This window comes from Idiotropiscis lumnitzeri, chromosome 14 (genome assembly GCF_059441095.1).
Source record: "Idiotropiscis lumnitzeri isolate Australia: NSW breed Sydney's pygmy pipehorse chromosome 14, RoL_Ilum_1.0, whole genome shotgun sequence".
Taxonomy (NCBI): domain Eukaryota; kingdom Metazoa; phylum Chordata; class Actinopteri; order Syngnathiformes; family Syngnathidae; genus Idiotropiscis; species Idiotropiscis lumnitzeri.
The window spans coordinates 12280853-12302367 of record NC_142404.1 but is presented as its reverse complement, the minus strand read 5'-3'; the positions used below and the strand labels follow the sequence as shown (position 1 = coordinate 12302367).

The 21515-nt window shown below is 41.0% G+C and overlaps 3 protein-coding genes and 1 non-coding gene across 9 annotated transcripts in view; 3 read left to right on the top strand and 1 right to left on the bottom strand.

The window, feature by feature from the left end:
* Nucleotides 1-63: 63 nt before the first annotated feature.
* Nucleotides 64-4385, top strand: glb1l (galactosidase, beta 1-like). The gene is made up of 16 exons (XM_088315410.1): nucleotides 64-268; nucleotides 600-769; nucleotides 852-1002; nucleotides 1251-1311; nucleotides 1388-1482; nucleotides 1566-1746; nucleotides 1816-1874; nucleotides 1969-2090; nucleotides 2297-2337; nucleotides 2427-2545; nucleotides 2640-2714; nucleotides 2876-2962; nucleotides 3047-3160; nucleotides 3243-3374; nucleotides 3618-3836; nucleotides 3903-4385. The coding sequence occupies exons 1-16, from the start codon at nucleotides 209-211 to the stop codon at nucleotides 4101-4103; spliced, it is 1887 nt and encodes a 628-aa protein (XP_088171536.1). The 5' UTR covers nucleotides 64-208; the 3' UTR covers nucleotides 4104-4385.
* Nucleotides 4386-4612: 227 nt separating this feature from the next.
* ankzf1 (ankyrin repeat and zinc finger peptidyl tRNA hydrolase 1) lies at nucleotides 4613-11136 on the bottom strand. Of its 3 annotated transcripts, none has more exons than XM_088315407.1 (16): nucleotides 11017-11136; nucleotides 10326-10461; nucleotides 10159-10250; nucleotides 9354-9456; nucleotides 9052-9263; nucleotides 8809-8918; nucleotides 8264-8417; nucleotides 7456-7678; nucleotides 7270-7368; nucleotides 6490-6678; nucleotides 6317-6424; nucleotides 5760-6036; nucleotides 5517-5628; nucleotides 5278-5445; nucleotides 5134-5204; nucleotides 4613-5030 (listed from the first exon to the last, which is right to left on the bottom strand). In XM_088315407.1, exons 1-16 carry the CDS (start codon nucleotides 11017-11019, stop codon nucleotides 4904-4906), a joined length of 2184 nt encoding a protein of 727 aa, XP_088171533.1. In that variant the 5' UTR covers nucleotides 11020-11136; the 3' UTR covers nucleotides 4613-4903. The 3 variants fall into 3 exon arrangements, with proteins under 3 accessions (XP_088171533.1, XP_088171534.1, XP_088171535.1); XM_088315408.1 differs by having other exon boundaries at nucleotides 6490-6675; XM_088315409.1 differs by having other exon boundaries at nucleotides 10444-10461; nucleotides 11017-11077.
* Nucleotides 11137-11517: 381 nt separating this feature from the next.
* trnak-uuu (transfer RNA lysine (anticodon UUU)) lies at nucleotides 11518-11590 on the top strand. The gene has a single exon. It is a non-coding gene; the product is annotated as a tRNA-Lys (tRNA).
* A 6415-nt stretch (nucleotides 11591-18005) lies between these two features.
* Nucleotides 18006-21515, top strand: part of igf2bp2a (insulin-like growth factor 2 mRNA binding protein 2a) — a 40229-nt gene continuing 36719 nt past the window's right edge. For 3 of the 4 annotated variants that reach the window (XM_088314999.1, XM_088315000.1, XM_088314998.1), the window contains exons 1-2: nucleotides 18006-18281; nucleotides 19175-19235. In XM_088314999.1, the coding sequence (XP_088171125.1) occupies nucleotides 18107-18281; nucleotides 19175-19235 (236 nt within the window). In that variant the 5' untranslated portion in view covers nucleotides 18006-18106. Of the gene's footprint in view, nucleotides 18282-19174; nucleotides 19236-20385; nucleotides 20402-21515 lie in introns of those variants that run through there. The other variant, XM_088315002.1, reaches the window with a different exon arrangement.

Below are 21515 nucleotides of genomic sequence, written 5' to 3'. Positions count from 1 at the left end.
AACTAAGAATACAAAGTGGGATCTAGTTGTGCGCCCGACAACGCCCACCTCCTACGTTGCGTACGTCACATGATAGCGTATGTTCCGCCCGGTAACAGTAAACTAAAAGGTTTATACTTTTTGAATTGCTGAGCTCTAAACACACACAATAATGCATAAAACACTAGAAATGTACATGTTTGGGCTTCTGTAAAGGGAGACGACGAAAATGTACGCGAGTGTCTTATTCTTTGTTGCAGTCATCTGTGTGTGCCCGACTGCCCATGGGGTAAGCTTGAACATCCAACGTGTAGACTTTTCTTGAAAATACTGCGAACAACCGATCTATTAAGTCAATGATATGAATAACTTTGTCCTATCTCATGGTTTATAAAAATTCATATAGTATTATGTATTCTTTTTTGTGCTTTTACACAAATGTTGCTGAAGAAAATATTTCTAATTATATTGTGTGTGTGCATATATATATATATATATATATATATATAACAGCGACATTGTTCAAAACAGCTATTAGTAGACTAACTCCAATTATTCGATAAAATCGATTAAGTCTGAACTCAGTCTAACTTATAGGTGTTCATGTTCTTATCTTGCAGTTGTTTTCCAAGAGATCCTTCACAATAGACTATAAAAACAATTGTTTTCTGAAAGATGGGCAGCCCTTTCAGTATGTCTCAGGCAGCATTCACTACTCCCGAATTCCACGCTTCTACTGGAAGGATCGGCTGCTCAAGATGTACATGGCCGGACTTGACGCCATACAAATGTAAGCCTGAAGAATCACGAATAACGTCCGAGGTCAATAATGTAAACATATCTGATGTATTTTGGGGGGGACCTGCATGCAGATATGTTCCTTGGAACTTCCATGAAACAGTGGAGGGGATCCACAACTTCAAAGGGGACAGAGATTTGGAGCATTTTTTGGATCTGGCCAATCAGACGGGGCTTTTGGTGATCCTGCGTCCAGGCCCGTACATCTGTGCCGAATGGGAGATGGTGAGAAATGACTGTGTTATTAGTCACAGCCATAAAACTTAAGTCCAGAAGACTCTCTTACATCAAACACAATCCAACTATTGGTCAACCTCTTGACTTGATTGATTTTTTAATCATCCCATAGGCTAGATTGATAAGCGTTAACCCGTCACCATCACAAAGCTTCAAGACAATGCCAGAATGTCTTTGCTTTTTCGGCTGAGGTCTGTCCCAATGGCAGCGATGTAACCCAAATTTGTCTCTTACAGGGTGGGTTGCCAGCGTGGTTACTCCAAAGAAACGACATTAGATTACGCTCTGCTGATCCAGGTACGACACACAAATACGAGGGAATACGTGTGAACTTTTATTTGCGTGTTTGCTTCAAACTACTTTGGTTCTCCAGTTTACTTGCAGGCGGTCACAAACTGGTTTGCCGTTCTCCTCCCGAAAATGACGCCCTGGCTTTATGTTAATGGTGGAAACATTATTAGTGTCCAGGTAAAGGAATAACTGCAATAGTTTATTTTCAAAAACAGGAACATCCAAATCCATTGTTTGCTTGCTTCCACGCACATTGTCAGGTTGAGAACGAGTATGGCAGCTTCTACGCTTGTGACTACAACTATATGCGTCACCTGCGGACTCTGATGCAAGTGTTTTTGGGCAAAGACGTCGTCCTGTTCACCACTGATGGCAACACGGACAAGGAAATGACATGCGGCACTCTGGAGGGATTATACGCCACTGTGGACTTTGGCACAGGTTGTCATTTTGCCTTGTTTTTCTGTCGAGCAAATTTGATTTAAAAAGTCACTATTTGCCTTTCTGTAGGTGACAACATAACTGAAGCCTTCAACAGGCAAAGGCGGTTTGAACCGCAAGGTCCTTTGGTTAGTTGTATTAGAAATCTACAATTGCAGTATTTTGTGATGCGTACAAAAGAATATATATGTAAGTGAAATGTGTTTTTTGATAATGTTGCAGGTCAATTCAGAGTATTACACTGGCTGGTTGGACCACTGGGGTGATGCGCATGCCGTGGTTGATACTCAGAAGGTTAGCAGAGGATTAGCAGCGATGCTAAGCATGGGCGCTAATGTCAACATGTACGTCCACACAAACGATAAGATAAATGATTCATTAATTTAAGTGGAAAGGATGTTGATTGGAAGTCTCACACACCCGCACAAAATCATACCGACAAACTCAAATTCATTGATAAATTAGATTTATTGAACTAATTTCCCTGGAAATGAGTTTATTTACAAACAGCTATTACGGTCCAGTTAAATAATTACTTTTAACCCCCCAGGTACATGTTTGAAGGCGGGACCAACTTTGGCTACTGGAATGGTGAAGTTCAAATCCACTGCTCATAATTACAGTATTTAAAATCACATCTGTTTCTCTGTCACTCATCGCTTGTCACTCTTCATGCTAAGGTGCTGACCACGACACCAAGTTCCGTCCCGTGGTAACAAGTTACGACTATGACGCCCCACTATCGGAGGCAGGGGACCCAACAGAGAAGCTCTTGGCCATCCGAGATGTCATCAAAACGGTCCGATGGTTTTACACGCCACCGACACAATATTGATGGACCCTCAACGTTTGTACATGTAGTGAAACATCGCATTGTGTTCTTTTCTCGGTAGTTTAAGGCCATTCCGCTTGGACCCATGCCACCTGCTACTCCCAAATTTGCCTACGGCTTTGTGACGCTAACGAAGGTACATTTTTAGTATTGCCTCCAAGCATTTCATTTGCCACACCTCAAGTTGTACAAATCTGAAAAGCGTACTCTGAGTTAGCATTTCTCCACTGATTGATTTTATAGATCAATTTTTCTTGGCGGTGCACTGCCTCTCACGCAAACATTTTCTTCCCCCAGGTGGGCAACATCAGCAGTCTTTTAGACGCACTTTCTGTGGGGCCCGTCCCATCAAAGTATCCTTTGACTTTTGAGGAGCTCAAACAGGTAGCGTCACGCTTGGAATGGAGAGAAGTCCGCCCACCCCTGGCTGCTGGTGTGTCCCAAAGCCAATGCGTGATTTGTTTTCAGTTCTACGGCTACATGTTGTATCAGACCACACTGCCCCGGGACCTCTCAGAGCCCACGGTGCTCATCTCTCCCCTGAACGGCGTTCGTGACCGTGCGTACGTGTCCGTCAATGGGGTAAGCCCTCACAATGAATTTGTGTTACAACACAAAGTCAATTCAAGTTTGAACGTTGTTATTCTAAAAATTGTGTGAACAGGTTTTCCAGGGTCTCTTGGAGAGAGACAACATATTGGTGACGAACGTTACTGGACGACAGGGGGACACCTTGGACATCCTTGTGGAGAATATGGGAAGAGTTAACTTTGGTAGCCACATCAATGACTACAAGGCAAGGCTATGTTACAAACATCGTTTGTCCTATGCACAGGAAATCCCGTCAAACACATTCCATTTTCTGAGCGTTACTCCCTGAGGGAAAAAAAGAAGCTTCTACTTGAGCAGAGCCATTTATTAGTACAGGTGGAGGATTTATTAAGCTTGTAATTGAAACAATGTCCATTATTGAAGAAGGCATCACTAAGGGTAGACTGATAAGAGTAACAATTTCAAGGACAAATTGTACTCGCTCCAGGGTCTCATCGGCGACTTAATCCTGGGCCAAGATGTACTAACCGACTGGAAGATGTACCCTTTGGACATTGATGGAGCCATTGCTGCCGGATGGCCTCACACGGTCAGCTTCCACGACCGAACAAACGGACCCTCTACTGGACCCACCTTCTACATGGGAACATTGCAGCCCAGCGGTGTAGCGCGGGACACTTTTCTCAGGCTCAATGAATGGACAAAGGTAGTATGACAGTTAAAGATTAGATTTGCCGATCTTGATCTGCATCTTTTTTTTTTTTTTTGTTAGGGACAGGTTTGGATCAATGGTGTAAATCTGGGGCGGTACTGGCCAGCCAGGGGTCCGCAGCATACCCTTTATGTTCCCGGACCCCTGCTCAGCACTACCCGGCCCAACAACATCACAGTGCTGGAGCTAGAGGCGGCGCCAAGGCATTTAAGGGTGCTCTTCATGGACCGACCTCTGCTCAAAGCCGCGGATAAGTCATGAGTCACTTGAGTTTGAAACAATAATACTCAGCCCATGCTTATAATATCCATCTTAAAATATTTGATTTACCTTATCTCTGTTATTTTGTACGACGGAGTATTAGGGCAACAGTGAAAATGAAATCTAGACAGGAAGTAATCCACAAAAGATGGAATTGAGAAAACTGGATTCTTCTTGTTTATTGAATCTTTTTTTCCACCATTTTTTCCAAAAGTGTTTGTACCCGACTGAGCCAGGACAATAAAAGACCTCATCATAAATCTGAGGTCATATTTGTATTAATTATTGTGATTATTATTTCTTGGAATAGTCCTCTTTTTAGGCTGTGCACACATAAGGATCTTTGACATTTTAAAAGATGTTTTTAACTTTGGCAAGACTGCACACATAAAGAGAAAAAAAATGTGGCATTTAGGTGATTTTGTCATATTGCGTGTGGCGTTGTCCCGTATTCTCAACACAGAGTACCGCACACAGATTTTCTTCCACCTTCTTTACTTGTGACAGCATCCACCTTCTTTACTTGTGACAGCTTGCTGTTATCAGAAGCAAGTAGCCTACCGAGTGTCACTGTTGCCATGGTCCATCAAAGGAAAGCAGTCCATTGATGCAATGACAATTTAATTTGACCCCATAAGGGTGACACTGAATCTTTTATAAAGAGTATTCACATATTTACAATATAGATGGAGTTTAAATCTGTACTTTCTGTGCTCAACACAGATCTGTGATTAAACTTGATATTTTACAAACCTCAAAAAGGACATCGCCATTTGAGAAGCACCTTCCTTGTAGAGTCTTTAGCTCTTCCCTACTGGGGCATTAGCTTTGCGATGTGCTTGCACACAGCGAGGGGTGCAGAAGGAGAAATCCGAGTACTGGAACGGGATCTTGCCCAGCAGAGACTCTCCACACTGCCAGCACCTCCTGGTGATAGAACATGTAGCAACACAAAAAAAGGAAAGAAATGACATTTGGTGGACATTTTGTGACACTTTGTGGACGCGCACACACACACACAGGTCATTACTTGACATTGGAGAGGCTGGTTCCACTTGCAGCTACTTGTTCTGCCAACCTCCTCTCAGCTGCTAAGGCTCTCTAGCGTTATGAAGAGACATTTATTACTTGCTGGAATAAAATGAGTATTAAATAAACATGTACAAGAAGTCACCTTTTCCCGATCCGATAAAGATGCAAACTTCTTCTTTTCTTCCAGTTCCATTTCCTGTTTCCTCTTCTCCTCCTTTTGTGTCTTTTCACGCTGTTTTTTCAGTGCCTTTTGAGCCTTTTTCTTTTCCGTCTTCATCGATTCAATCTCTGCCGTTAATGGCCCAGGTACCTTTGGGGAGTGCAGATGCTAAGTGTTTCATTTGTGCTCATGTGTCAAAGTCGACATGCTGAGCTTCTTACCCGAGCTTTGTTGTAGTCGTACTTGTCAGGATTGTCACCCATGTATTTACGAAACACGTTCCTCGTGTCCTTGTCTGGGCTGACGTTATATGGGGTCCGCCCTTTGTTATCACTGTGGGACAAACTTGTGTTACAGCCTTATTCCAAAATGGATTCAAACTTCCCTCAAACTTCTTTATTACATAAATACCAAGTTTTTTTCTTTCCGTTTTTTTTAAAGATTCTTACAAATTATATTCCTACCTGCATGCCGGGTCAGCTCCAGCGTCCAGCAGCAGCCTGACTACATCCCTCTGAGCAGCCGCTGCTGCAACGTGCAGCAAAGTGAACCCAGAAGAGTCAATGCGCTTATTAAGAAGCGTCAAAGGACTGGCGGTGTCTCCAGCCTCGCTAACCGAAAACTCCCGTGGCTCTTCCGAAAGATGGAGGAGACGGCACAAGGCATCCACATCGCCAATCTTACAGGCCGTGAAGAGGGCATCCCTCAGGCTGTACTCACATGATGAGTCCTCCAATGCTTCTATGGGAGGATAATGTATGCTAGAACAGTGGAACCAATTAACAAAATAACTTCTCCCACATGAAAAATCTTTCCATTTTCTTACTTGTCCATATTAGTTTTGCAGGCGAGTATGAGGCAGGCTTCCTTCTTTTGGAGGATCACAAAAGATGCCTTAATCTTTTGTCTTACTGAACTAAAGTCTCATACGACGGGGGCGCATGTGTTTCGCGTGACTAATAATGGTCAAATTCAGATTTTCCATTTAGAGGTGCCACTGCAATGACGAGTACAAACTTACCTTCAGGTTGTTTCTTCCTCCTACTCTTGTTCTTTGGTTGTGTCTGCTGAGGGACGTTATCTTTCTCATCGATGTCGTCTACTTCTGTGTTACTGAGGTCTCCCACATCTGAATAAGAATTATTATTACAATTTATTAATATCAGTTGCTTGACTTTCCATCATGATACGCACCCTTTCCGTCATGTTTGTTTTCCTCCTCCTCCTCCTTGTTCTTCTTCTTCTTCCTCCACCTCCTCCTATTGTGTCTGGAGGGTTGAATGTCAAACTCCTTGAGGTCCTGCGTTCCAATGGTCAACTCCACCATCTCAAGCTGGATCTCACCTTCTACTCCCCCATCTGAGCTGCTCTGGATATCTTCTACTGGGGTACAAATAAGAACATTCATAGTGGTAGTGGTATTGCAACACATTTTCTGATCCAAAACAAGTTCTCATTGGCCACAATTTTCAACAAGGTACCTTCAGAAATTCTGTATGAGTTTTTTTTTTAAATGATAATTATAGTACTAAAAGGATTATGTTTTGTCCCCATTTTTTCTAGATGCAATAACCTTGTATATTCTATAGGCCGAATTATTTACAAGATTCATCTCTGGGGACAATGCCATACACACTGCTACGTGTTTATACTTTAATCTACAATTTTTATAAGTTCCTACTGTGTATTTATTTTTTCATAGTGATTATTAGAATATTTCTAATAAAAATTTTTTATGAATTTTATTAGTTAGCAATAACTGCCTGAGTCTTGTGTTTGTTTTTGTTTATAATGTTAAAATTCCAAAAATGGGAACCAACATTTAATACAATTCTTTCCTGGAGGTAAAGCTCAGTTCTAACTGACACTCCCAGAAATATTTTAACCGATATATTTATTATGGTAGTTGTAGTTTGTAGCAGTGTAGATCAGCATGGAACCATAAAAAGAGGGATTTCTTCAATTGAAACTCACCTTCTTCTTGTTCAGTCTTCAGTGATGCTGCAGGTTGGACAGCCTTCTTCCATGCCTTTTTTGATACACTGTCTAAAGTGGACATGTCTGTGTCCTTCTCTGGATCAAAAAGTTCCGTCAACGTTATTATAACATATGTGTAACACAACCACATTATGCATAAATATTCGTAATAATTGCACCTACCATAAACATGAACTGTGGAAAGGACATTGTGTACCCGCTGTACTTCCCGAAAGGTTGCCCTGCGCGTGGGAAAGGGAATGCTGCGGACTCTGGTGTCCTTTTTCTCTAGCGGACTCGTACGGGCGCCAAAGAAGATTGTCTTATTGTAGCTAGGAGCTCGGACAAATATGGCAGATGCTTCCTTCAAGTAATCGCCCCAGCTCACCAACAGATCCTGAATGTCCTGTAAAAATGTAAAAAGGGTGCAAGAAGAAGAAGCAAGAGGAGGAAAAAAAAAATCATGATGATTTTGTCTTGTATTAAATACAGCAAAGCCTCGAAGATTTAACACATTTCATCTCAGGACACTGGTCGACCTCCAATTTGTTCATATATTTTCCCCAAAAGGAATAGCGGAAATTGAATGAATCTGTTCTGGTCAAACTGATCCTAAAATTACTAACTGTAGAGTACGTAACAGTTTAATATTTTTAACGTTCATCGAAGTATAACATACAGTTAATTGCTGATGAACGTTTGGTGGCTTTTCTTCCAGAAGAGAGGCTTCACGTGAAGACCAAACACAACTTGTCAAATTAGCAAGTTTGTACTGAGCAGCCAGAACAAAAAAAGAAGAGCCACTTTCCTAAGTCACTTTAAGATCAATTTCAGGATCAAGAATCATCATCGCATTGATGAAAATAAAACCAATACTCGGGCTGAGTGATGTGTCCTCAAAACAAAATTCTGTTTCTCTCTCCACATAAAGAGAAGCCTCAAGAGAGCTCAGTGCACAACTGTAAAACTGTTGAGGGCGTGCTTTCATTACCTTGACTAGCGCTGCCTCGTTGTAGCGTCTCAGAGCGGCTCCCGCAGACTTGGGTGCGTGACTCCGGTTTTGAGAATCCCTGAGTCCTTGAGCGGTGCCCCTCTTGGCGCGCACAGTGTATCGGTGGAAGGTCTTGTGCTGAAGGACTTCTTTCCTGAGGAAGCAAAACCATAATGTTAGGAAACACTTCACAGTATGAAAAGTATGGAGCCAGTTGACTTAGGAAATCCATGGCCATTTGACAGAATATCCTCAATCGACTTGAGGGAAATTTTAAATAAGAAACTAATAAGTTCTGTACTTCTGTTTTTATCCCAGCAGTGAGCAGAATAATGTTGCCTTGGGGCGTTATGTCAAGGATATAGTTCAACTTCCCACAGCTGATGTCATGATGTAATTCTGATTTGACAGCAAACTAGTTGAGAATGAAACAATTTTGGTGTACTACATTTCGCTTCAATTCTTTTAAGTCAGAATTAACTCCACACAATGGAAATACTTTTAAGAATCACTTGATCAATAAATAATAAACAAAATCTACCTACCCTTGGAATACAGCGCCAGCAAAATGGCCCCCGCCTGTCATAAGGATTATCCACAGTGTCCTCTTGGTGATGGATTTTAAACAGGATTCCAAATCTTGCTCTTCATCCGACTGACCAAATAAAATGATAATTAATACAAGTTAAAAATTGCAAATCTTTGTAGGGTACTTCTTCATACATATGGTATAACTTAGTTACGTAAATGGCCTGAAAAGCGTTTTCCAACCTGGTCCTAAGCCTTACCTTCACGTGTAGAATGCAGCGGTAGACTGACAGGTACTGTCCAGCTGAATCCTGGAACACCACTTTGCTTGAGAGCCTTCCTGTCATTAAGCTACTATCATCAGAGTTGTCATTATCCCCACCAGCGGCACTCCAGCCCATTTTGCCCTCGTCCTCTTCCGATTCCTCTTCCTCAGAGTCAGAATCTGAACCCGAGATGCTTGACAAATCTCCTGTGCGGCGATAAGGACAAAAGAGTAGGCAGGAGGTTAAGTGCTACATGTTGTCCAACTGTGAGCTATATTGAAGGATTTTTTCCTTACCAGCTCCAGTCTTACTCTCAAACTCCTCCGCGGAAACTGGCGGCTTTCCTGACATTTTTAGTCTCAAGTTGAATCGATGCCAGTCGAGCTTATAGTGTTCCAACTGAAATTGTGACCAACACATCTGCTAAGCCCCAGAATGAAATTCCATTTTTTTCTAACAGCGTTGGCTCAAGATACATACTGCACAATTTAGAAATAAGTAAAAACAAACTTGAAGAACAGTGAATAAATAATTTTGTTAGATAGCAAATCACTTTGCAACATGTCATAAGCCTTGTCGCATACAATAATGTTTACGTTAACCATGGATAACGTTAGTCTAAGATGGTCGCCACATCCCACAGTGCAATGCAGCTTTGGGAAACGCGTGACATTGTCAGATGGGGTAGCCATTTTGGGCTTATAATATCCATGGAGAATGTAAACAATGCTGTGTGGCTACTCAGTGAAAGATGGCATGTTAACAGGCACGGAATGGAATAGGATTTTCAGGGAAACATTAGAAGACTCGCCAACTTAACTGCATTCATCGAGGCTTAAAGGTTTTGTTTTTTTAACTTGTCACTCTCTTGGGTGTTGAGAAAAAAAACATTATAGTACAAAGGAAATTTCTTACTATTATGAGCCTACAATATTACACACAGTAACTTGCACCAAACTTTCACCAAATTCTCATGTTTGGCAAGTACTTCCCTTTTTCAACCACCAGTAATACGTTTTGGCTGGCTAAAAACGCTTAACTTTATTGAGAGACATACTAAAGGCTAATTAAAAAAAATAAAAATACAAAAGAAACGTTTACCTGTTCTTCACGGTTAATGAAGGAGCATCTGCAGGCAGAGCAGGCCATCTTATCTGACACCTCTCTGACATCGGTCGCTGCATCCTCAAACTCTGAAAGCAATAAAGTCCAACAATGACAACCATAATTAACATAACACATCTATTATGCAAATACACTATATATACTTTCTGTGGCTGGCTCTCTGTTAGCACTTTGTTTTATGATGGAGTTAACTTCTCTAAGTCCTGCTAAGGCCTCATCTTGGGAGGACAAGTCAAAGATGGAGCAGTGGTCTGGACTCACCGGCTTCATGTCAAACACCTGGAACGACATAGGAGGAAGAGAAGTTTAAGGCAATGAATGTTGATTTGTGAGAATCTATAGTACTTTACAGACTCAAAGAAATAACGATTAAAAACAAATCGCAAAATACGAGCGTTAACACAATACAGAAAAATGACAAAACACACCAGTTATCACGTTGTAATCGCGAAATAAGAGAAGAAATACTGATTTTTATTGAGGAAAAAGCGGGAGTGAACAATAAAGTTTTCAGGACAGATTGAAACGGTCCTTTACGGAATGGTATTTTCAACCCCACAGTTGAGGTACATAGAATCAGAATGCTGCTTCAAAAGACACTTTGTGGTTTGTGTGTACTGTTTGAGACAAAACGCGATCAAAACACGTCTTAATTTGTAGCTAATCGTTAATTGAGATGGATCCAACCAACGCTAAAAATTACACAAACGTGTAATGTATATAAATAACGGGCGAACATCCGACGTAAAAAACAGCTTCTCGCAGATTAATTCATATTTATGAATGGGTGTATGACTAGCATATACAATTCATACTAAAAACTAAACGACTTACCATTTATTGGCACGTAAGTTATTGCAACACGTTGACGTCAGATGACAAACCGGTAGTTACTTCCTCGTTTGAGTTCGGAGGCGTTGCAGAAAGCGGAAATTTCAACAGCGCCTCCACTGGCCGGTACCTGGATGTTCATTTCGTTTCAACCAAGATTTGTATTGGTTTTAGCGTGCTATGATAAAATGATAATCTTTAAAATGATAAATTGTTGTCGAATATGTACTCGGGGCCTTTTGTTTAACGTTAATTGTGTACTCGGAGCCTTTTGTTTAACGTTAATTGTCTGTGTTGGTGGAGTGCTTCTGCTAACCTCGTGAACACCTTGACTCAAAAGTGCCAGCAGATGTCACTGTCAGTACAGAGAACGAATCTTTTGCGTTTTAGTATTTTTCGGTACAAAGGAGCGACCGGCGCTTCAAAGACCCCGTTTCATCTCAACGAAATTCTCAATCTTCTTTGTTTTTGTTTTGTATGAAAAAAAGCTGGTGGTGCTATAGAGCCCGGATAGCTCAGTCGGTAGAGCATCAGACTTTTAATCTGAGGGTCCAGGGTTCAAGTCCCTGTTCGGGCGACTGTAATTTTATTAGATAATCTAATAATTATTATATAATAATTACATCCTAAGAGCACATTACGTCAGCCATGACGCTAGAGCCCCGTATTTTTTTACAACTCCTTTTCTTCTCTAACCTAGATTCTTATCTAACAACTCTGCTGTCTACGATTAGCCTCCTTATATTTGTAAATGAAGACAGTACCTGCCAAAGCAGCAGGAGGTACAGGGGAGTGTGATGGGGTGTATCTTGCTTTGCAAAGTTGGGGGAGGTGGTAGCCCTCAGGAATGAAAGGCAGACGACTCTTCATTGGTCATTTGTTAGGGGAAGCCAACATTTACTAAGCTAAATAAAGTTAGTTAGTCTTTAAACTTTGATGTTCACAAACACATACCAAAAACAACAAGTTGAAGAAACGAAAAGCTAAAAATCATGTCCTCCCATCTTGTTTTTGTTTTTTAAATGTGATCAACTCAAAAATAGTCAACTACAATACTTGATTGAACATTTTTGTCAGCGATAGTCTTGTCAGACATCTGTGCTGTGTGAGTCAGCGTGCTCTCACAGTAAATAGACAGTTGCAATAGCCAATCAGATCACAAGTTAGTGAGCCTTCTCGCAGGCCTCACGTTGAAGGTTCGAATGTGTCCTGTGATTCAATAATCACTTGTAAGAGGGCAGAGCCAGGCCAGACATTCTTACCTGGCGACAATTTGAAAATCAAAAATGTATTCCTCCTTTTTTAACCCACAAAACTATACTTTGCTGGCATACATTGATGAGCATCATTACTTATTTTTGGAGCAATGAAATGAAGTAGGGTCATTTTTTGCTACACACCTGATCATGATCGTTCATGTTTCTGCTTGGTTGACCAACAGATGACATGAATAGAAACACTAGTTCCACTTTCTCAAGAGTTCAACTTCCTTGAAGTGCAGCCAAGATATTGGTCCATGTGACTCCTCTTCTATGTCCTTCATGAGTCTGCTGGTGATTAACAGATTGTTGAAGATTATTTGTTTGCACACAGCTGCTGGTCGTTCCTCGGGCGGACTGTAGCATCCCAGACCGACTCCCTGCAGAGCCCCAGGCGCACGTGGTCAGGAGTGGCGGCGCACGAGTTCATGCACGCGCTCGACTTTGTGCACCAGCAGTCTCATTCAAACAGAGTCTGCTATGTCACTATTGTTTGGGGATAATGTCATGCAAGCTTGGGATACAGTTTACAGTGGAATATTTATTGCCCAAAGTGATGAATGACGTTTTGGGCCCAGTGCTCTTGATATTTACAAGATAAATGTGCTCTATAGCTGTGGTAGGTGAACTGAAACAGAAGTACATTTTTGTATCGAGGATTTCATTTGTTTAGCAGAGCCTAACGAGTAATAGTCCTTTTGGATGGCCAAACAGAGTCAATACATAGCAGGATCAGGCGTCACATGAGCCTTTTCATCCTTGTTTTTCTTTTTACACATTCATGTGAGACAAGTTAATAGTACATACTCTTATGCGGAACTCAGATTGCTTGATTTCCGAGTAACACTTGTCACTTCTCTACGCGATTTTAGCCTTAATGACTCTATAGATGACATCACTTACTGCCATTTTGATGTTGTCTACATCTTCGTATAACTATAGTTTGTCTTTATTGTTGTAGCTGAGTAGAACTGCTCTCCATCACTCTGCTTTACACCACTACAAAATCCAAACAGAAAAATAAAATTATTCACATTTTCTTTTCGATTTTTTTTAAAGCAGTTGATTAGATTTTTAATCGTATGCTATTGAATAAATTTATTCTGTTAAGGAATAAATCCTACAATATGCACGATGTGTATTTTGGTTAATTTAAAAAAAAATGTAATTAAATTTTTGAAGAAATTTGCTAAATTACAAAGATACATTCATGTTGGAGTGTAATGGAAAACTCATTCGTTCACCTCAGGATTTTAATTCATGAAGTGAAACTGATGTATAGTCACTAAACGTAAACGTTCACATATTTATGTAACTTTCATAATTTTGATAAGTAGATCTTACATCTAACAAAAACCCCAGGTACATAAATTAGGTGGGAGTTGGGATTTTCCCATGCGTTTAATGAATCTGACTGTACAGTACAATGTCAATGAGTTTCACTTTTTGAATTGAGCTACACAGATAAATGAACTTTTCTTAGAAGTTATAATTTTGAGAGATGATAAATATATTATTTATGTTGCGTTTTAGCACATTAATTTCTGATAGCGCAACGAACTAGTGATTTTGGAAAAAAAAAAAGGTTTCGATGTTTGTCATGTTCTCTGTCACTGTTCAATAAAGCACTTCAGGGAGAAAGAAACGTGACGTCACCACTGTGCGGCACCCACTCACGTTGAAGCCGCTACTTTTAAAGCAAATTTGCCGAATAAAGCCAAACAATTTAATTCAAAGTGAACGACGTCGACGACAGTGCCCAGTCGGTATGGCTGTGATTATTTTATATCTTTATTAAAGTGGTCTAAAAGATACAATATATCTTGAGTCGCTAGCTAATGCTAATTATCTTGAAAAGCAACATTGTCGTCTCTCGAGTGTATTCAATTTCCTGCAACGTTTACGGTCGTTCCCGAACTTTATTCAGCCAAGGCGTACATTTTAACAGAAGAAGACTCTCACCGAACACTGCCTAAAAAAATAGACCCTCACAAAAAACAGAAAACAAATGACTGTTTTTGCCTTACTCTGGTTTAAGCCAGGTTAGACAAACACAAAGCTATTATACCGTTGTTAAATGACAGCGTAATCTATTTATTAAGTCTGTTTATTTTCTAAGGACACATTGTTTGCTAGCATTCGTGACTCCAGTTAATTTTATCATTAGAATTTCGCTTGAACAGAACCAAAAGATAAGCAGAAAGTTGCATACAAATGAGTTGTGTTTAACGAATTGGATTGGAAATGATTGGAAATTAGACTTTTAGACTTCAGGTCATTATTCCATTGTTATTATTTTAATTGAGCAACATCTGCAATTAGTTTGGCTATGATTCTAAATGTCAAATTGCAAAAGAATGGCACTGAAACAGCACAGACATTTATGGCCAATTCAAATGCCAGATTACATCACATGATCATGCAGAACGAAAATTATGTTTGCAGGTACCAAACGTGAGCTAGATACTACTACAAAAAGTTTGGAGCATTCCGGGTGAAATTCAGGATGACACTAAAATGCAATATAACATTCATAGGTGAACTTCACTTGACATTCTCTAAATTTAAGTTTTGAATGCTGTTTTTATATTTCAATATATTTATATTTCAATATAATCTAGCAAAACATGCTGTTCTCTAAAAGGAGCTAAACGGAAAAATTCATGGCAGCTGTTTACCTTTCTTTCGCTGTCCATCCTTCCATTATCTGAACCGCTTCTCCTCACAAGGGTCGCGGAGGTGCTGGAGTTTATCCCAGCTGTCTTCGGGGATTAGGCGGGGTACACCCTGAACTGGTTGCCAGTCAATCGCAGGGCACACCTAGACAAACAACCATGCAGGGTGTCCAATCAACCTGCCGTGCATGTTTTTTGGAATGTGGGAGCAAACCAGATTAGCCAGAGGAAACCCATGCAGGCACGGTGAGAGCATGCAAACTCCACACAGAAAGGCCAGAGCCGGAATCGAACCATGCACCTCTGCACTGTGAAGCCATCCTACCGCCCAGTACTAACTGAACCAGGATGTTTATTGCTCCATTCTTGAATCAATCCTGCTCTGAATTTTGCCATTCAGCTTGTTAGAGAACAGCAAATTGCAAAAAGTACAGACACACTGAACAGTTGGATGTGCACATGCAATCGTTTAGAAATGTCAAATTGAGTTCACTTGTAAATGTTTTAGTGCAATTTGTGGTCATCCTGAAATTTTACCTGAAAGCCCAAACATTTTACATTTATTTCTACAAATTATAATTATTATTATTATTATGTGCAACGTGTTCGGAAAACTACCATAACCACCAATAAAATGTCAATTTAAGAAATTGTTACTGTGTTCATCTTGATGGCGGGAAACCGTATGTGTTGCAAAATTAAAATTCAATACATAAAGTCAATGTTCACCTGCTGACAAACAACTCTAATTGATTTATTGGACATATAAACACATTATAAGATAAAAACAGAAATTGGAAGAAAGAAAAGAAAGCAAATCATCAGTAGATGTCATAGATCAACTCGGTTTACATGTACAAAAGGAGTACGAAGAAGTATAATACACCCCTTAGCTCACATTTCATATAATTACTCTGGTAGATTATTTTTATACAACAAATTATGCTATAGTGGAAAATATTCTTCCGTCTCACTAAACATTTGTGTTATCCATTTGCATGCAAATGTATTTTGATCAGTTAAAACCATGAAATTAAGGAATGTGTTTGATTTTAGCAAAGAAAATATAATACTAATGTATTTTTTGTCTGCATGTGCCGTGTCTCAGTAAAATGAAATGAAATCTCCAAATCTTGTTTCCTCTTTAATCCAAAAATAAATTTATTTTCATGAAAATAAAGTATATGAGGCGTTCTTTTTCATACCCCACCCTCCCCAAACCTGTGAGAAGATGGCGTCCACACTGTTTACCCCCTTGGAAGACTAACACACTGACCTACTTGGCCATAACGTGGACCAGGGTAGGATTGTAAACAACCCACTCCAGTTTGTTGTGGCATTGACTTGATTTTATCACTTTATATTAGCTTCATTTGACTGCAACCATTTTGAATTGACGCAAGTGCATTTTATTGAGTCGGGCTTGTGTGTGTGTGCGCGTGCGTGTGTGTGTGCGTGGTGGGTGTGTTGGGGGGTGCGGTGGGGTGGGGCCTCCCCCCCCCCCCCACAGTCAATCTGCAGCTGTAGGATGGCAGCACTGTTCCACAGGGGGGGTGGGGGAGAGATGAGCTGAAAAGTCACGTGAAGAGGACCCCGGAGTGGGCGTGGCGTGCCGGCCCAGCCCCCCTTTCAGCGTGTGGTACAGAAAGTGCTGCTCACGACTTTCTCAGTCACAGCCCTTCCCTCTGCTTGTGTGTCCCCCTTCCCCTCCCCCCATCACAGAGAGGCTCCACCTTGTGAACATACACACACCCACCGAGAAGCTACTCATGCACTGCCAGCCTTTCAATCAAGACGACTCACGTGGTTGCGCAAGTTGACACACAATGCCAGACACAAGTCGGACCAAAAAAAAAAAAAAGTCTTGATTGTAAACATAATCATAATACAGAGAGCCACTACTGTGGTTGTACACAGTGGAATAAATTAAGAACCATTTACTGTTTTATTTCATTATAGTTTTTTTCTATCTTAAAATTTTGCAAACAGATGTGGATTATTTATTGCGTACTGTGTCTCGAATGGTGGATTAAATTAAATGATTTTTCGAAATACACACTTAAAAATTGTGTGTGGATATTTTGTAGTTCTTATTATTTAGCACATAGGCTATGACTCACCTTTTTTTAATTTTGCGTATGCATTAATTATTTACTATATACGTATTGTGACTTGCATGGTGATTGGCCACTAATTGAATTTACAAATCGTGGGTCTCACTATTTAAAAGGCTTTGCTTGTTGTATGTTAATGATTGATACAACGACTGGCATGGTGAATGACAACAAAATATTTAAACGCTATGAATATATTTTTAGATATATTAAATAATTCGTTTGTTTAAAATAGGTTTAAAACTGTCTAAACCAAACTATAAACTAAATGTAAATTAAAATGTAAATAAACAGTAATGTTAATTACTACGTATTGTAATAAACTGTAATAAATGCGATATCTGACTTCCCCTAATGACTACAATAAATGTTTGAAATTAAACTGCAAAAATCGGAAAATATAATTAAAATTGCTTTGATTTTAAATGTTGGCCTAATTAGCCAAATAACAATTTCGATTGAATTAATTTTCAGTGCATTGGCAAATAATGTATATTACAAAGATTAAAAAACGTGTATTTATTGGAAATACGAAGCATAAATAAAGAATTTGTTTAATGGCGTGATGATCGATAAAATAACCTGGATCCTTTGACTGGGACAATAATACAAATTGATGCATTTTGTGAGCCGAATCTAAATTCGGGAAAACCTGCATGCTACTTTCGGGTGTTTTCCATGCGGGTTCGAATCAACAGGGAACCCCTCGTATGCACCAAGCATACTTTTTTTTTTTTTTTTTTTTTTTTTTGTGGGGCGCTTTTATTTTAGAGGCGGTGCTTGTTGGCTCCAGAGTAGTGTCGTAACTCCCAGAGTCCCCGTGAAAAAGAGTTTGGCCAGGGCCAGAGTTGCTGCAAGGGGGGGCTTGCTTTGCTTATAGCTTAGTCTTTTCCACGGGGGGTATAACTATTGCCTTTTTTCCCCTCCCTCATCACCTTTTTTTATTTTCATTTTTTCATTTTTCTTTTTCTTTTTGCAGCCTCGTTTAAGGATCTCTGGGATTTATTTCTCTGTCCACCCCCTCCACCTTTGCTCCTGTCAGATCATGAACAAACTATATGTTGGGAATCTAAGTCCTTCGGTCACAGTGGAGGACTTGCAGCAGCTCTTCGGGGAAAGGAAGCTGCCCGCGGCCGAGCAGGTCCTCGTCAAATCCGGCTATGCCTTTGTGGACTTCCCCGACCAGAATGCGGCCGTGAAGGCTATCGAGCTTCTCTCGGGTGAGTGAGAAGTGATGCTTGATGAGATGACACGTTTTAAAAATAACGCAATGAGTCAGTCACGGAAGCACGTGCACGAATTATTAGTGTGTGTATTCGTGTATTTTTTGTGTATGTGTGTGCATGTGGTTGAGTCCCACGTTTGGTGAGTGTTCGGTGCGCGCGTCAAGACTGATTGAATCGATGATCGATTGCCGGGCACTTTTTTTTGAGGCGCTTTAATGTCCCCTCTTAAAGACAACACAAGCACCACAAGACGTTCAGTATGCGTGCAGATTCCGTTCTAGAGTGCGTCGATTTTTTTGTGTGTGTGATCACCCCCGCTGGAATGCGTACGCACGGGGTGCTCTTGATGCTTCGGGTAATTATTTTTCACTTATTTTTTCTCGTGATTTTATTGAAGGCAGCTGAGCGACTCCCGCGCGGAAAACTTGTCACGTCCGTGTTCCTCGGACGCTTGGCCGTGTTTTTACGAGGTGTCTTGGCGGTGGGTCGCGGGGGTCCGGAGGAAAGAGCCCATAAACAGGTAGCTGGAAAAGGGGAGGCGGTGGGTGGTGGAGGGGGACGAGGTGAGACGATAATTCCGGGGCTGTGCGCCAGGCCACTCGGAACCGCCTTCACAAAAGATGGATTCTTCTTTATCCTCCTAGAGTGTGTTGCTCCTGCACCTTTACCTTGAGAATCGAACCCCCTGTTGAGTCAGGTTCGGTTGTGGGGAACGAGGTTGGAGTGCAAAGCATGGCTGCCCATTCCCCACGCACACACGCTATACATAATGTTGCATGCTTTACGTGTGCTCTTAAAGGAATCCCATGAGTGGGTTGCACGAGCGCTGCAAACTTTTACTGCTCTTTGCATTGTTTTCTAACGTTGCACTGCCTATGCTCCCATAGGGAAAGCGGAATTGCACGGCAAGGTGATAGAGGTGGACTACTCTGTTCCCAAGAAGCTTAGGTAGGCCTGACTCGGTGTGGCCCACGCACACACACGCTCACAAGCACACACACTTATATACCACAGCCACTCAATGAAAAGTTAAAGTGGTCCACTTCTGGTCTACTGTTCAAGGAAAGCTTTGGAAGGGCTTTTTGGTGTCACATGCACACACTCACACATACTCTGTTATATACTGTTCACTGGTTCTCAATGAGAAGTGAAAAGGGTCTTGAACATGTCAGAGAAATGATTTTTAGCATGTGCTGTATTTCATGTCTGAATTCATTTTTATTGTCTCCCCAAAAATCTGCTGTATTAATTTTAAGGGTTGCTTTTTTGTGCTAAAAATTGTAAATAATGTGAATATTTAAAAAAAACAAAACAACAGGGTTGGCGGTAAGGATTAGTCTTTCTGAATAAGCTAAAAAAATAATTGCACTGCTCTCTTTGGTCCAGATTTGAACTTTTTATATGGAGGATCTTAAAATGTGTGTGATTACCCCATGGCTGACGTGTAACCTACAGGTTTAAGCTGTGCAATGTTGCTAAGCACGTTTTTGCACCATAGAATGACACGCGCACACACACGCACGCGCGCACCCACACAGAGAAGCTTTTTGGTGTTGGTGGAAATACATGTTTTTTTTCATGTACCACAATGAGCAAATATACATATTACATAAGTCCTGCCTAATTGTCAGTGCACCTGAATTGGATCATAACGGAGACCCCCGCATACCAACCCCCAACGTGTATGTCGTATCACCGCAAAGCACAACGAGGAGCATACCAATCAGCTTCTTTACGGAAACGTACGCGTGTACGTGGAAAACGAAAGGCAACTCCCCGCATCAATGGCGCTTTGTCTGTTTCTATTTTTCTGCATGCACCGCCACGCCATTTCGTCAATTACTCGCAATAACGGCGCACTTTCTCTTTTGGAGCATTCTATACACTTCCAAGGGAGCATATAGATCGCGCAAGCGCTCCCTCGCCAGTAGGGAGAAGCTACATTGCGTGACAAAAAGGTAAATATTCAATCCCCTTGTGGAGGAACACGTGACCCCACACTATGTGCTCCCAGCGCCCCTCCAACCCCAACCCCCACTTCTTCTTCCGTGCACGCTTTCCTGCACTCACAACCCACGCGTTTTGGGGGAAGGGGAGATTTACGTGCCCCCCACGTAAGTAAATCAACGTCGTAAAGGTTTTTGAAGTTGGATTTTTGGGCGCCATTTGGTGTGCAACGGCGTGTTCGAGGAGCTCACCAACATGGCGCACAATGGGTGCGCCACTCCCCACACAGCCAACGTGCACGTAGGCCATGATGGCTGAGCTTCATAATGGCTGCCACGATGGCCCTTTTCCTGCGTGGGGCGGGATCGCACGGGGCAAAAAAAAAAGTCCATACATGTGTGCTAGCTGCAAGGCAAAAAAAAAAAAAAAAGACAGCGTGTGTGTGTGTGTGTGTTCGAGAGTGTGGGTGGATCGCCTCGGCCCACACATGTGTGAATGTACATACCCCCCCCCCCCCATTCCGCAACCCTCGCCATTTCAGGGGAGGTGCAACATGTATGGGCGAAATCACATGAGCGGCAGTCTTTTCCACACTTCGTGACTTCTCTTTCTGACTCGCTTCAAATGCAACGACGAATTAATAGGGTTACGTTGGAAAGGATTGCCGTGCTCTCGTGTACAAATCGTCGCGCGATGTCCAAATGAGACGTCACCTTGGCCATTGTAATTTGATTAAGATGCAAGTTTATGTTTTAATGTAATAGTAACGTAATTCTATTATTGTACTCGTCGCCATTGTACAAATAATTTAAATAATATTGGTTAGTATCATTTAATGAATAATTTCATGCACGTGCTGTTGCTTATGTTATTTTGTCAGTTTATTCTATTAAAGTAATTGAATGCACAGTAATTACTTTTGGTTGATGACATTTTTATGAGTGTGTGCATTGTCCTCAGGCAGGAGTTTTGTTGATTCTTTTTTTTTGGGGTGAGTTTGTTGATATAGCACTCTGTGGCTCATTGCTGCTTATTTGTACAATTGGATTAAAATTTAAATCTGCCATTAGGTTTAGGTTAAATATAATAGATGTTTTTTTTCCTCTCTGTCTTATTGCATTCTTGCTATTTTTTTTCTGCTAAAGATTTTGGGCCTTTCTGAAAGACAAAGTTGTGGTTCAGATGTTTCAAATGTGTTTAGTTGTTTTAGTTGCGGTTACAATGTTGAAGAATAATTGAGTACAGACACTATAAGAATTGTTTGCAATGGAACTTAGTTTT